Below are 15,683 nucleotides of genomic sequence, written 5' to 3'. Positions count from 1 at the left end.
CTTCTACATATTCTAGATGTTTTTGGTTTGCATGTATAGGGATTTGAAGTCCGTTGCTCATTACTTTAGTTTTGGCAGTGTTCAGTTCTAGGCCAATACTTTTGCTGACGTTGCAGAGTTCGTTTATCATTTCTTGTAGCTGTATTGGGTTTTCGGATAAGACTATGATATCGTCTGCAAACCTCAAGTGACTTAGATATTTTCCATTTATAGATATTCCTTTTCTTGACCAATCCAATTTTTCGAATATGTGTTGAAGTACAGATATAAATATTTTGGGCGATAGGGGGTCACCCTGTTTTACTCCTCGCTTTATTTTTATAGCTGGTCCTGTTTTATCTAGTTTCACTCTACTTGTACTTTTTTCGTATATATTTTTCAATATGTCTATGTATGTTTGGTGGACTTTTTGTTGTTGTAGGGCTTCCCATATGCTTATGTGGTTGATTGAGTCAAACGCTTTCATGTAATCAATGAAACACAGGTATAATGTCCTTCTTTTTTCTACGTATTTTTCTACAATTTGTTCCACTACATGGATGTGGTCTATTGTAGAGAACCCTTTCCGAAATCCTGCTTGTTCGATTGGTTGTCTGTCCTCTATAGTAGGTGTTATTCTTTTTTCTATCGCTGATGAGAAAACTTTATATAAGGTCGGCAACAGGCTAATTGGCCGATAGTTCCCTACATCTGTGGGGTCGCCTTTTTTATATAGTAGTATGATGCTCGATTCTGTCCATGCATTGGGTACTACCTTGTTTTGTATGATTTTGTTAAATAGAGATGTTAGGGGATGGAGTAGTATTTTTTTCGCGTACTTTATGACATCGTTTGTTATATTATCTGGTCCTGGGCTCTTGTCACTTTTTAATAGTTGGATTGTCTTCTCTATTTCAGAACATGTAAACGCTGGAACTTGTGTTTCAGTCGCGTTAAGAGATTCAACTGTTGTTTCGTTTTGGTACATCAGGCAGGTATCATGCAGTCCCTGGTTTTCTGTAGTTTCATATAGTGCTTTGTAAACTCCCTTGTCTTGTTACCAGACCCAAAATCGGAATTTCTTGACAAAATTCCTGAGTTGCAAATATTGTTCCTGACGCTCATATCGGCGACGAGAGGGGGGGGATCTAGCCGTTAGCGATATCTATGTATGGTTGATACATTGTTTAAATTGATTTGTTTTTGATTTATGTAAAGTAAATTTGAATATGCAGCCGCGGAAAATGCCGCGAGGCTCAAACGCGTAAAATACGCCAACCTGGAACCAGCGTACGATTTTGTCCTAGTCGCAGTAGAAACCGCTGGGCCGTGGTGTTCAGAGGCAAGAAAGTTTGTTAGAGACTTGGGGCGGCGTCTACGTGACAGAGGGTGCGATCCCCGGTCAGGCTCCTACCTAGTCCAACAGATATCGCTTGCCATCCAGCGCGGTAATGCCGCTAGTATCTTTGGCACTTGTGGGCTGGGTGGGGGTCGGGATGGGGCTGATAGATTTTAGTAATGTGTTTAGATTTTAAGTTAGATTATTTATTTTAGGATTTGAATATTAGGTACATAATAAAAAAAGTCTGTTAATTCACTAAATTTCCTGACACTTTCGTATTCCGGTCGCATTCCTGACAAACGGCGAAAATTCCTGACATGTCAGGAAAATTCCTGACGTCTGGTAACCCTACTTGCACGTTGTAGGATCTGCCATCTAGGGGCCTCAATCGAAAACTTAAACTTGACATTTCTGGGTGCCTAAAGACCCCTGTACACAATGGGCCAGCGTGGGCCAGTCTAGGGGACGCATTTATGCGTTAGAGGGAGCAAGTGATATTGCTATCTCATTCTACCGCATGGCTGCGTCCCTTGGACTGGCCGGCGCTGGCCCATTGTGTACAAGGGCCTTAACACTATTATCTGTGCGAAAGTCGGACCAAACTAACTCTGCATGAAATTTGCAATGACTAAGTGTGGCAATGCCATCCTCAATGTCTGATTTCTATGCAAATATCAAGTTAATAATGAGACTCCACTTTGTTCTATTTAAGTTGGTGCAAACTTAGCTTAGACGAACTCTAACACTCTCGCGCCTCTACTCTTCCTACTCCAACTCTAACTTGCCGCGTTGATTCGCGATAGACATTTACACAAAAAATTACTCGAAGGGATCAAGGCCCCCTTTAATTAAACATTTTATAGATATTATTAATATTTGTTTCAGGCGAACTGGTTCAAGGCGCAGCAGTACTGCCGGTTCCACGGCATGCACCTCGCCTCCATCGCCTCTCAGCAGGAAAACGACCAGCTCGAGAAATACGTTAAGGACTCAGGTAATGTCTCTGCTTCATTTATCTTCCTGGTTTTATACTGTTGTTGTTGTCCTGTGGTACCCCGGCAGAGGTGTACAGGGCCTTCACAACCTCGCGCCACGCCTTCCTATCTTCAGCGACCCTCAGTGGCGGATTTGCCTTAAGGCCAAGTAGGCCCGGGCTAGGGTGGCAAGTTTTTTGAGGGCGGCAAATTGTTACAAAAAACCTCGGTAATGATAACAAGAAATAACTCAAAATGTAGTCAATATGATGGGTGCTGAGAAAGGGGCGGCTACAGGGCCTGGGGCCTAGGACGGCAAAGACTGCAAATCCGCCACTGCCGACCCTCCTGTTTTATATAGAGTAGGTACCTATAAAATCATGCACACTATAGCTCTTCTGGTTCTCACGCTATGTTCATACAGAAAGGCTGAAAGACCAGTCCTATAATAATAATAAGAATTTACTACTATAGGAATTAACCCATAGGTACAATGACTATTGGGTCATTTTCCACCCACTGAATATTTATTAGGGGAGAGTCTATACTTATAAGTCTGTATCTTTATGTATTTAAAAAAGAGTAAACAAAATCTACCCTCAAATGACTTCTTAAGCCAGTTGAGGGTAGATGAAAACATAACATGATCAAATAAAGAAAGTTAAAGTCAGTTCGTTCAGTGACAGATCCAGGTGGTTTTTTTGTATTAGGTTGGTTAGTCAATAAATGTTATAACTACCAGAAAATCTACAAATTATTTGTTTACTTTTATTTAAGTACCTAAAGATACAGAGTATAAGCTACAAGAAGTTCAGACCAAAAACTGGCTCTGAGCATATATGACTTAAAATTCTCGTTATCAAGGAATCGAAATAACCTTTTCAGTCTTCAGCATAATTATTTTACTAAACCCAAATTATAAAACCGTTCCAGGTTACGGCCGCGAGCATTTCTGGACGTCAGGCACAGACTTGGCCGAAGAGGGCAACTTCTTCTGGATGGCCAACGGGCGGCCGCTGACCTTCGTCAACTGGAACGCGGGGGAGCCCAACAACTTCCGCTACGAGAACGGCGAGGAGGAGAACTGTCTGGAACTGTGGAACAGAGACGACAAGGGACTGAAGTGGAACGACTCGCCGTGCTCGTTTGAGACGTTCTTCATTTGCGAAGTGCGATCGGATTAAATCAGTGGACAGACATCGGATCCGCCAAGGTTACTACAAAAAGGTGTAGCAAAAATAGTGGTGATCCGTTTAAGGGTATATTCAGGATCATGTTCTGATTATGAAGAAGTAGGTAGAAGGAATATTTTTTGTAATTTTTTTGGGCAATTCGGTCATAAACCAAGGCCAAAACAAAAATTCCACGTAAATTTTTTTTTTCTTCCGCGTTTTCCTAGTCCGATCATGATACCGCCGGTATTACTATTTTTGTTACACCTTGTATTTGAACAAAGCCTCTACATACATATTATCAAGACGTTAAAGCGCAAGTTCAAGTTTTGAGCACCCTGGCCGCTCCGATATATTTGATTTGTAAGAAGAGAAAAGACGTTTAATAGCGTCGTAAGTGTAATTGATCCAAAATATTGAAAAAAAAGGAAATTTGTTCACGACTGAATACATTTGTAATGATTTTTTATTGTTCAAAACTCCGTACCATTATTAGGTATATTACGTTTGATCGGGATGCGCGTAAGTTAATATTGCTAGACCGTTTTTTTTACTACCAGTATACGATAAAAATATGTACAAAAACATTACAAAATTAGAATACAATAAAAAAAAAATTTTTAGGTTTTCTCGTGGTACTTGTATAAATAAACGTAAATAAAACACATCTATGAATGGTTATAAAAAGTTTGTTACCTTAAGTAATCGTAACGTTGAGTGAGTTGAGTCACATTTTTGTAAACGAGTCGCCTCAAATGATTAAAAGTTACCAATTTGTTCAAGTTACCAATTTGTTCAAGTTACTAATTTGTTTAAGTTACCAATTTGTTCAAGTTACAAATTTGTTCAAGGTACAAATTTGTTCAAGTTACCTTTTCGTAACTTATTCAGCTTGTAAAAATTACAATCAAGTTCTAAGTGTAGTTAATTAAAGGATTAGTTCGGTCAGTAGTAAAATTACGACGTAGATTAGTGTTTGGTTATTTATTAATGTAGTTTTTGAATGAAACAAAATAGTAAACGGTCACTGCCACATGATCTTTTGAGCTTCAAGATTGTTTTAAATATCACCAACCTGCATTTCAATCGATATACAAATACATCATACTAGCTGTTTAGTAAGACAGCCTGAATCTAACGTAACGTTACGTTAACTTTATTTTTTTGTTGATCCCTCCCTAATGGTCCCTGTGTCGCTAATTATTATTTTTATAATTTTGTGTCGTGCTGTGTTAGTTTTTTTGTGTAATATTCATGTTTTTTTTACTGTTATTGTGCCATTTAATTTAAACACTGCTATTAAATTACATTTATCACTTCCCTGCATTTTTTCGGTTTTAATAAAACGAAGGTTGAATATTGTGCAACCGATTTTGAATATGTGTGTTGTGATATTTGGAATAGATCTTCGGTTCAATGGGACCTCGAGTCCATAGTCAAACTTAGGTATAGTGATAATATAGTTAGTTACCATAGCGATAACTGTGAAAATAGAAGAATAAAGGATTAAAATACTACAGATTTTTTTGTTACAGTCTTCCAAACCTAATGCCGCATTTACTAAGTAGAAAAAAAATAGGTCTGAACAATACCTGTTCTTTAGAAACAATAAGTTAAAATCAAAATGTTTTATTATTAAAGTCTCTTCTTCTTTCTCCGTGCCTTTTCCCATTTCATTTGGGGTCGGCCCTCTGAATATGCTTCCGCCATTTGGCTCTGTCATAGTAGGTTGCTAGTATTTTTAGCGACTGTTTCTCCAGGTTTCTCCACCAGGTGGCTTTTGGGCGTCCTGGTGGTTGTTTGCCTATATAATGTAATATCTTATATAAATAAATTATTTATAGTTTTTTTATTTTACTGATACATAATGAAAGGCATTAAAATACGAGTGTGGATTTAAGAAACGAACGAAGTGAGTTTCTTAAAAGGATCACACGAGTTAATGCCCCGTTTTCATATAAAGTATTTATAATTTAATTGCAAAATAGCATAATAGAGTTGCGACTCTGCAATAATCATGAGGTTAATTTGTTTTGCCTATGCTAATTTCACTCAGTGGTTCCATCCAACATTTTGATATCTTTATTCGTAAAAACACACTCAGGTATTGCTAATGTTACTGCTGATGGTTAAAATACGCAATTATTTTTCTTAAACACTGTATACGTATGATAAATAACGGTATCCAGATGATAAAAAAAAATCTCATTTTAACACCATACGATTGAAAGAGACAGGCATATTGTAACGTAAGCATGAAGTGACCAAAGTACATATCACATCAGTGCTGTATGTAAACTGAATTACTAACACACTTAGGTAGGTAGGTAGGTAGGTAGGTGGTTAGGTAGGTAGGACTCAAAGGTGTATTTTTTTTAATACCTATTAATAAATGCAATAACAGTAAAGCATTAACTGAGCGTCTTCATGATATTTGATGCAGTTGCTTTGGTTTCCATAGACGTTAATGCGGCTTACGGAGCCTAACAGAAGCCAAGGACTGCCGGGACCTCCTTGTCTCCCCAGCGTGGCTTCAAATTCGCCTCCTCCGGGATTCGTACTGAACGCGACAGTCAACTCAACTGATTTCTTAATTTTCTCTTTGGAGCTTTCAGATATCAGTCGAGTAACAAGCAAGACTTTGTCAAGAATGAGCTTAGCGCACTGCGGATAGTCCTTAAGAAGACCATTCAAATGCGACATTGTATGTTCTACTGCCTCCCTCGCTTCAGTAGTATTGGAATCTACTTTAGTATTTCCATAATCCACGCACCAGTGGGCATTTATGGCTGCTGATTCGCATGTTCTGTTTTCCGGAATTGGTAAAAATAAACTAATGCTTCGTTGACTAGAATAAGCCTCATTGGTTCGGGAAATTATCTTAGCATTTTCAATAGTCTTCAGATTAATTAAGTCGATTAAGGTGGCGTGCACATCAAATGGTGTAGTTAGGCGATGAACGTTGTGTTTCAGATATTCATAAGCCTTACTAAAGTTTTTACGAAACGACGGAGGCATTAATGCAAATACGAAGGGTAACCTCGCCTCCAAAAATCCCTGCCTAGTTTTCCGAAATTTGCCCCATCGTATGCCATGGTCGCTCATTAAGAAAACGATACTTTTATTTAAATAACCAGAGCTGTACATCTTCTTAAACAGCGCTGTGTAATCATCATCCATCACCGACGGATAATTTAAATGATCATGGGTCATAGTGTTTTCCCAAAAAAATCCGAATAGATTTATTTTCGACAAAGAAGTCAGTTCTTCGACATAGTCCAGAAGAATTTTAAAGATATATTTGTCGTTCAAGCAAAATGTGAAGTTTCCTCCGTTGTTTGTTCTTGCAAAGGTTTCAGCTTCGACCATGAAGGTGCGAAGATAGTAGTCGGTGGGAGAACCCGCGAAGCCGCGCTTGTTATAGTTGAACGTCCCGATCTTCGAATAGTCCTCTCCGTAAGCTGTGGCGAAGGCCGCCTGCTGGAACCGCTCCCATATAAAAGGACAGTTGTCAAACGTGAGCTTCTTGTTAGGCCAACACATTTCCTGCAGCTCTGTTACGTTTTTACCAACCAAAAGTGGTATTAGATTAGGAAATGTGTTGTCACCTACTTTGTTATATCTTAACAGTTCTATAGCACCCAACGTGTTCAAAAATGTTACTGTTTTGGGCATAGTTCTATGGAAATTCAATCTAGATACCGAATCTATTCCTAGAATCAATATGTTATAGGGTAAATCTGTCTTTGGTTTAACTGAGATGTTCTTTTCACGCGCAAATAGGAAAAAAGACTCGAATAGTTTCTTTCCATGACTACAGTTAACTCGGACAAATTCATCTTCAACTTGAATATAATCAGAAAAATTACGACAAGGGTTATATTTGACTCGATTATCTATTTTTAAAGACGAGATGTCATCTACCGTTTTAGGACGGTAAAAAGATTTATAACAGCAAATAATACTCGAGGAGGAACTTAAATCGTAATAGGGAAAATTATCTCTTTCAACCCAAATGTGAGTTCTGTTCGACCCTAGCAAAGGGTGAGCTGGACATGGTTTCACATCCTTCCATTTCCCCATTTTTCGAATTTCATCGTCAGAGTAAAATGTGTTGTTCGTAGCGTTAGTGCTATGTATTATGATGGGATGTTTTTTAATATCTTCGCGTAACCGATACAATCTTCCATATTTTTTTATATAAACCCTCGGATTGCCGTATAACACCATGAATAGAAAAGATCCACTCCCAAGCACTATACACAGCATAACCAGATTCTTGAAGGAGGGCTCCATATATATGACGCAGTTTTGGATGCGCAGATATTTTTACACGATTTATGTTTCTATCAGCAACACTTCTCGTATTTAATCGTTTCACCTACTCATTAAATACTGACGTACTGCCTAGAGTTTTGTGCGTACGTATATCTAATTATATTTAACGCTTGGTTAGGTTGTTACCTCTACGATAATACAAAATGGAAGCAGGGAACTAATCACCATGAATAAAATTGCTTTATTGCATTCATGACGTGGATAGACGACTTCAAGAGATTTCTCACTCGGACTGCCTATGTATTAATCACTTTTTAACGTTTTTTTTTTTATCTGATAATACATAATACTAAAGTTTTATCTTTTTCCCCATGTTAAAAATTTATTCCTGAAAGCTGGCGCTGACTTGATATAAGAATTTTGACAGTTCAATGCAAATCTTGTATCATCTTTTATGAATCTTCTTTCACGTCACCATCACGTCACCGATTATTTTGATTAATAAGAATCGAATTCACACGTCAAGTTGCTGTCACGTCAAGCGGCTGTCGAAAAATTTCTTGCATAAAATTTAATTAAATATTTAGCTTTTTTGATCCAATTTCGGCTCAACTGTCTCTCTGAATGAGTGAATGTAGCCGAGGGACTTGCTCTATGAGCGTAAAAAGTGGAATCTCCTTCGATGATGAAAGTGTGGATATGGACTGGGGTCGCGCAAGTTTACGAAGCCTTCCTGAAGGGGCAATGCGAATGAATGCGCGTCTAGCTGAAAAACGTAGTTGTAGTAACCAGGGCCCTGACAGCGAGAGTGATGATAGCGAAGGAAGTTATACAACCGTGGTAGGTAAGCGACTACGCAGACGATTGCGGACCGGAATACTTCAGCTCTCAACACAAGGTAATGTCGAATCTGAAGGTATGAAAGAAGAGTTTGAGGTTGCCCTTACGTCAAAAGAAGCGTTACCCAAACAAATTGCTATGGCAAAAATGCTACGAGCAGATAACATTAGTGGCATTTTGAGAGTAAAGTTCAAAGGCGCGTACAAGGTACTTATACAGTTTTCTCTCAGAACGCAAGCTGAAAAATTAATAAGCTGTCCGGCATTTAATAATGAGAAGATGAGTTGCCAGTGGTCAAATCAAGCTGAGTACTGTTTTGGTCTGATTAGAAATATTGACCTAGATATAGAGGAGGAGGAACTGCTGAAAGAGTTTAATGTCTCGCAGGTAGTCTTGGCAATTCGCCGCCTAAATCGACTTAATGAAGACGGCCAATGGGTTAAGAGTGAAGCCATACGTATCTGCTTTAAGGCGACTTCCCTCCCGTCTCACGTGTACGCGTATGATTGTCGCTTTAAAGTAAAGCCGTATATATTCCCAGTTTCGCAATGCTCGGTATGCTGGAAATTTGGCCACCGAGCACGTACATGGCCGACCAAAAAAATTGTGTGCCCTAAGTGTGGAAAAAACCATCAGAACTGTATTACTAAAGTAATGACGTGTGCCAATTGTCAAGGCGCATACATGGCACTTAGTAAAACATGTCCAGTTTTTTTGAAAGAAAAGAAACTAAGAACGATTATGAGCAAACACTTCTGTACATACAAGAAAGCTCTAGAACTTTACTACGAGCAGGAAAGCACCTCTACCGAATCACCAAGCGATGCGATTGATAACACCCAGTTAAATACGAATACACCGTATCGGTATGCCTTAACTTCCCAAAAATCTAGTGCAGTAGCCTATACACCAAATATTAGAAAGGAAGAGGACAAACTGAAAGATGCTCTTCCCTTAGCTGGACCTTCTTCTCCGGTGAACAAACAGCAAAGGCAAAAAATCAAGGCAAGGAAGCGCAGAGAGGAACCCAAATGTGACCTTCAACAATCGGTAAATCAAGGTAAGCAAGAGGGTGAAGATGAGAAAGAGAAGAGTAGAAATAGCACGAGATTCCGAGAGATACTTCAAAAACTTAAAGAGATCTGTCTATCAAGACAGACATTGGAATGTAAAGTTAAGGCTGTAGTTAGTTTTTTGACTGGACAAGTAGTGTCATTTGTCTTAGACGTCGTGAAGGGCGGCGATATTTTAAATATTATGTTATCTATGTTTAATTATGAATAATAGTAGAAATCGCGCCCTTAGGGAGGCGCTCATAACTTCGGCCAACCTAATGTCATACGACATTGGTGCCTTCATAGATTGGCTGAAGTTATGCTTAACAAATAGATTCTAATTATTTTTATTTTAAATATTCACTTATATGGATGTAATTGGCATATTTTCTGAAGCAATAAGAAGCGGACTTGATAGGGCCGATATGTACAATTGTATAAAGGTCCTGTTAAATAATACATAAAAAAAGAAAAAAAAAAGAATCGAATTTTAAGACGCTAATAGGTTTTGTAGACGATGGCATAGGTACAGAAAAAAAGGAAAAAATACTTTAATAGACGAGTTTTTACAAAACATCAAAGCTATTAGTCAGTTTTATGTATCAGAATAATCAAACAATAATTAAATTCGAATTCTGAAATCTGACAAGACGTCACGTCAAATAATATTTTTACATTTTATTTAGATATTATTCTACATTTCTTATTTCATTTTGTGTAATATATCTAAATTAGAGTCTGGCTAGCCAAAAATTGTTGACAGATATTTCGTTGTTGTATCACCAATTGTCTATGATTTAAAAAAAAGCTATAAGTCAGTTGTCAATTTATGTCATTCATTCAAATTGTTTGTGGTTTATAAGGGGTTTATATTAAATAATATTAATAATGTCTATACCAAGTCTATACTGAGTGAGGTTCGCAAATTATTTATTTAAGGTCGTAAATAATTACGACGATGTGCGAAGTCGACATGTAGCGTTGTATAACGAAAAACTGCAATGTTTACAACTCCTAAACAAATGTAAACAAATTCAGAGGTTGGTGCTCTATAAATATTTTGATACTTAGCATTTAGCATATTTGGCATAGTACCTACCACGGAAGAAAGAATGAGCGCGCCGCGCTCTGACGGGAAACGGCATGTGCCTGGATTATGTCGAAAATGCACTACGATTTTTATTTTTGTATATTGACATTTATGCTCTATTGCTTTTACACTTGCATGGCTTTTCCAAGAGTGAATGCGATAGGATAAAATATTCGATTATGAGGTTGACACATGCGATAGGGATGTGCATGATTCGGTGTGATATCGATAAACGCTTATTAAAGATTAGTGTACACGTAAACTACTCAGGTTTTTTATACATATGTATTACTATATTTTCTGGCGACGATTAGGTACCTACTTACTTTTTAATGAAAAAATGCTCGTATTGAAAGTAATCAAGCCACCAACCACGCATATAACTGTAAGCGAGTATATAATAAAAACTGTTACTCCTTAGCACACCCCGCGTGATGTCCGCGTCCTCAGTTACGTGCTACATGTCGCGCAACCATCATCTTCCTTCTTCCGGCTATTTGCCACGGCCCGTGAGCCGGCCCGCGTCAGGCACGGAGCCTGGGGTCTGCTTGGAAACTTATCACAAGAATTGGCTTATGCACTCTTTTGTACAAAAGAGACTGTCATCTGACCGTCCAACTCCGAGAGGAGGCTTTACAGCCGTATTCGAACAATGAGATAAGGTGTACTCGGGTATTACCGAATGTCGGATAATTCCGAAATTCAGATGAAAATCACCCTTAATTCCATCATAATAAAAGTCTCTTTCGGAATTATCCGACAGTTTTCGACATTCGGAATTACCCGAGTAAACCCTACGTCAAATACTAAATATTGAAACGATATGGGTCAAACAAGTGTCAAAAGTCTAGTCAAAGGTCGAATGTGAAGACCGCTTTAAGATTTGTCCAAGAGTGTGGAGCGTGCTTTAGACTGGCCAGCAAATACCCGGCAGTAAAATTATGTGACAGCTTAAAACTGACATCTTACCTACTCGTATTTAATATACAAAATTTACAAATATGTATCCATGGATGCAATACTATAAGAAAAACTTTAAATCGAATAATCCACTGAATAGCAATAAATATGTACGAGTAAGAACATATTTTGTACATAATATAAAATGTGCATAAGCGACGACTTTTTCGATATGATCATCCAGAGGCAAAACAAAAATAAATTATTAAGAACATGTATGAACATAAAAAAATCGAACTGTGTATTTATACGAACATCGACATCGATAACATTTTTGATATGGTCCTCGCACTGTGGCTGAATAGCGCACCCGTACATGACTTTGACGCTACGTAGATATCAACCTTATCTCATTTACATAAATTTGATTTTTGCACTAAACAATCCAAAAACCCTTGCGGAAACCGAAAATGTAAAAAATATTGAAATATTACTTAAAATAATACTTACCGATGATATGAAATGCCTCCATATCTAACATTTATTGTTCGGCTAGCGTTTTTACACTCCAAAATGGAGCAGCGCGGCATATTTGTAATTATTTCTAATTTTTCCTGGAATCGTTTTCACATCTGACATCTCAAAAGCGCCATACTGAATTGACACACGACTGACAATAGTCTGTGGTGAAACTGAGTACAATAAGGCTTAATCATGCCACACGCTATAGATGTACGTTTCACTTCTATTACTTCTTTGTTTTGTGGTACCTACTTATGTATTTTTTTGGTGATGGATTAATATTACGGTATTATTGAGCTAGGTCTTATTTACACTACATTTCATTTTTCGCCTTGTTACAATGGTATATGGTGAGAAAGTGTTAAGGCGATATGATTCGACTCATCAACGAATCTGAGGGGGTGAGGTGCGCGGCAAACCGTGAAGCCCCGCCCGCGCGTCCCGCGACCCGCTCGCCGAGATCGTGAGCGCGCGCCGCGCACGGTAAACAAAAACATAGCAGACGGGTCACAGTATAATGATCTTATGATGGCAGTATTTTAACTAGACCGGGAAATGGTCACGTTTTAGAGTTTTTATTGTATATGTACGTATGTATTTTTTGCATTACGTATTTCTGATCATTTCATGTAGAATTATTATTTTTATATAGACATGTGTACTTATTATTGATCAGTAAAGAACGTTTTAATTTCATGGCAGCGTGTTCGAGTTAAAGTACCTAAAGGAAAGTAACAATTTTAAAGGAGACGGTCAATTAAGGGTTCTATTTATAAAGGTTATTAACCTTAATCAATAATTTTACTTTACAGATTCCTTTAACTCAATAACGCTGCCGTGAAATTAAAACGTTGTTACTGATCAGTAGTACTTATTTATAAGCTATAAAAACAAAAAAAAAAACAATTTCAAAGTAAATTTCTGATAACTTTTTGTCAGTGCAAGCCTTATGATTTCGTCTTGGCAACATTTTACATGAAAAAGTTTTGGTGGGTCTCATTATCACAATTTCCAATACTTTTGTTGCCTAACTTAATAAATTATTGTTTACAATACCTATCGACTTTATACCTACTTTAATGATCACACAATTTTAACGAAACAATGTTTTCAAGAAAATAATTCAATTAAGTGCGAGTCAAACTCGCGCACCGATGGTACCTACATTTTATTAAGTACATTATATATATATTTTTTTAATTAAGTTGTAACTGACTCATCATCATCATCTCAGCCATAAGACGTCCACTGCTGAACATAGGCCTTCCCCTTGGACCTCCATTCCGGTCGGCGTCCATCCAGCGTCTTCCGACGGCCTTAACAAGGCCGTCTGTCCATTTTGTGGGTGGACGTCCTACGCTGCGCTTGCTAGTCCGTGGTCTCCACTCGAGCACTTTTCGACACCATCGGCCATCTTCTCTGCGCGCAATGTGGCCTGCCCATATATATATATATATATATATATATATATATAACATTTTCAAGAAGTCTGGTCGCTTGTGGTGAAAAAAAAAAATGTATGGAGAACAGAGTGGCCAACTTTCTTAAAAATAGTTTATCTAATACTGATTCTAAAATGGTATCACACATGCTATTTACATTTCTACAAATAAAGATATGGCCTAGATGGTGTTTAAAGTGAAGTATGGTGCTAACTAGTAAAAAAGACAAAAGTGCGATTATCTCGAAAACCACGAAACTTTTACTAGACCTTTAAGTGCATTTTCTGGACCAGCCTAAGCTGCCCTGTCGATGGTTAGAAGGTTGTCCATTAATTACTGGACATCCTGTATAGAGATGTAACTAACCCAAATAGATAGTCACAGCAAGCGATTACGATTGGATGGCACGTAGACTGAGGTATCGAATTGTGACGTATAATGAATTTTTATTTGCGATTTAAATAAAGCTAGAATTATATGGTTTTCGCGCAAGGCATTTAATACACCGACCGAGTAGGTCGCACCCATCGTCAAAATCTAAACTAACTGGGGATCTATTATAAAGTTTATTTATGTTATTTCTGTGTCAAATTTGTTGTCTGTTAGGTGACGATAAATATATCCATATTTACAGTTGATTATCCACCTTTTCCTTATTTTTATTAAAAGAAAAATGAAAAATTCATATCGATTTACTTAGACGACTACCGATTCATAAAGGTGGTGTCCGGCTAGCCCTAAAATTAAAAAAAAGACGTAGAACGTAAACGTTTGTAGTACAATTGTTTTCCTTTGTGATTTCGATGTGCGAGACATTTTACGTTGTATTGCTGTTGTGAGTGACAGATGTCAAATAACGCAAATAAATATGCACACAGTATATGTCGGTGACTTTAGTTCGTCTACGGATCTCCTCATTTCTGATTTGATCACGCAGAGAAACTCCGAGCATAGCCCTCTCCATAGCTCGTTGAGCGACTTTGAATTCTCAGATGAGGCCGATAGTGAAAGACCACGTAACTGACTGAATAACACAAAATATTAAATAAAAATTGTCTTATACCCGCCTTATTTTGAACTCCCTGTAATCACACCCCGTATTCCGCACCCTTCACAAATAATCTGATTTAGTAAAGTTTACTAAATGTTTTTTTTTATGATCTTGATCGCGTAATAATGTGTAAAACCCAAAATAGCGTCTTAAAACGTATTAAATTTTTTATAATGTGATCTTATTAAGCATTTATATGAGAAGAGCGACAAAATTTTACGCTAGTTATTTATAATTTTTTTTTCGTTTTCAATAAAGAAGGAAGTTTGAGAAAATTTTGTTAATTAACAATTGCCTAAATAACTTTAAGATAAATTTCTACAAGTAGTACATTTGTTGACATGTTTTAAATACACCATATATTTTTTTTAATTTTCAATGAATATTTAATACCTTTAAAATTATATTGAATGTTACGTAATCGCTTTTTCACGCCGAAAATGAGGCGTGGAGGACTGTGTTCAGCGTTGAATAAAAAGTATAAATAATGGAGATACAGTCCTGCAAGAATATAATGTTGTATTGGAAATATCCTCCTCTTTAATAAAATTAACTAGATTTTGCCCTATGCGCGGGGCCCGAGGGCCCCGCGGTACGCGTGTTGTTTGCTGTTGGTGCTGTTGTTGACGTGTTGTTGTTGCTGTTGTTTGTGCTGTTGTAACTATTAACCTAACCCACTTTTCTGGTAGCAGTCCGTTTCTGTAGGGTTCGCAGTTCTAACCTAACCTAACCCACTTTTCTGGTAGCAGTCCGTTCCTGTGAGGGTCGCAGTTCTAACCTAACCTAACCCACTTTTCTGGTAGCAGTCCGTTTCTGTGAGGGTCGCATTTCTAACCTAACCTAACCCACTTTTCTGGTAGCAGTCTGTTCCTGTGAGGGTTGCAGTTCTAACCTAACCTAACCCACATTTTTGGTAGCAGTCCGTTCCTGCTGTTGTTATTGTTGTGTAGTAGTTTGTTTTCCAAAGGGAGAAATAAATAAAGTTGTACTTTTGATAGAAAGAAAAGATCCGCATGCGAGAACTTCATTCCCGCAGCT

The 15,683-nt window shown here is 37.7% G+C and overlaps 2 protein-coding genes across 2 annotated transcripts in view; one reads left to right on the top strand and one right to left on the bottom strand.

Moving 5' to 3' along the window:
* Window positions 1-4,520, top strand: part of LOC134795716 (C-type lectin 37Db) — a 49,000-nt gene extending 44,480 nt beyond the window's left edge. The window contains exons 4-5 of the mRNA XM_063767665.1: window positions 2,207-2,315; window positions 3,229-4,520. Of these exons, the coding sequence (XP_063623735.1) occupies window positions 2,207-2,315; window positions 3,229-3,479 (360 nt within the window). The 3' untranslated portion in view covers window positions 3,480-4,520. The remainder of the gene's footprint in view (window positions 1-2,206; window positions 2,316-3,228) is intronic.
* Window positions 4,521-5,494: 974 nt separating this feature from the next.
* On the bottom strand, window positions 5,495-7,831 carry LOC134795818 (uncharacterized). The gene has a single exon (XM_063767753.1). The coding sequence runs from the start codon at window positions 7,761-7,763 to the stop codon at window positions 5,853-5,855; it is 1,911 nt and encodes a 636-aa protein (XP_063623823.1). The 5' UTR covers window positions 7,764-7,831; the 3' UTR covers window positions 5,495-5,852.
* Window positions 7,832-15,683: the final 7,852 nt, after the last annotated feature.

This window comes from Cydia splendana, chromosome 12, assembly GCF_910591565.1.
Source record: "Cydia splendana chromosome 12, ilCydSple1.2, whole genome shotgun sequence".
In the NCBI taxonomy this organism is placed as follows: domain Eukaryota; kingdom Metazoa; phylum Arthropoda; class Insecta; order Lepidoptera; family Tortricidae; genus Cydia; species Cydia splendana.
Note: the sequence above shows the minus strand (reverse complement) of the source record. Positions and strands in the feature narration are given on the sequence as shown.

Bases quoted from the DNA above. Each gene is read 5' to 3' on its own strand.
- LOC134795818 (XM_063767753.1), bottom strand. From the start codon at position 7,763: ATGGAGCCCTCCTTCAAGAATCTGGTTATGCTGTGTATAGTGCTTGGG.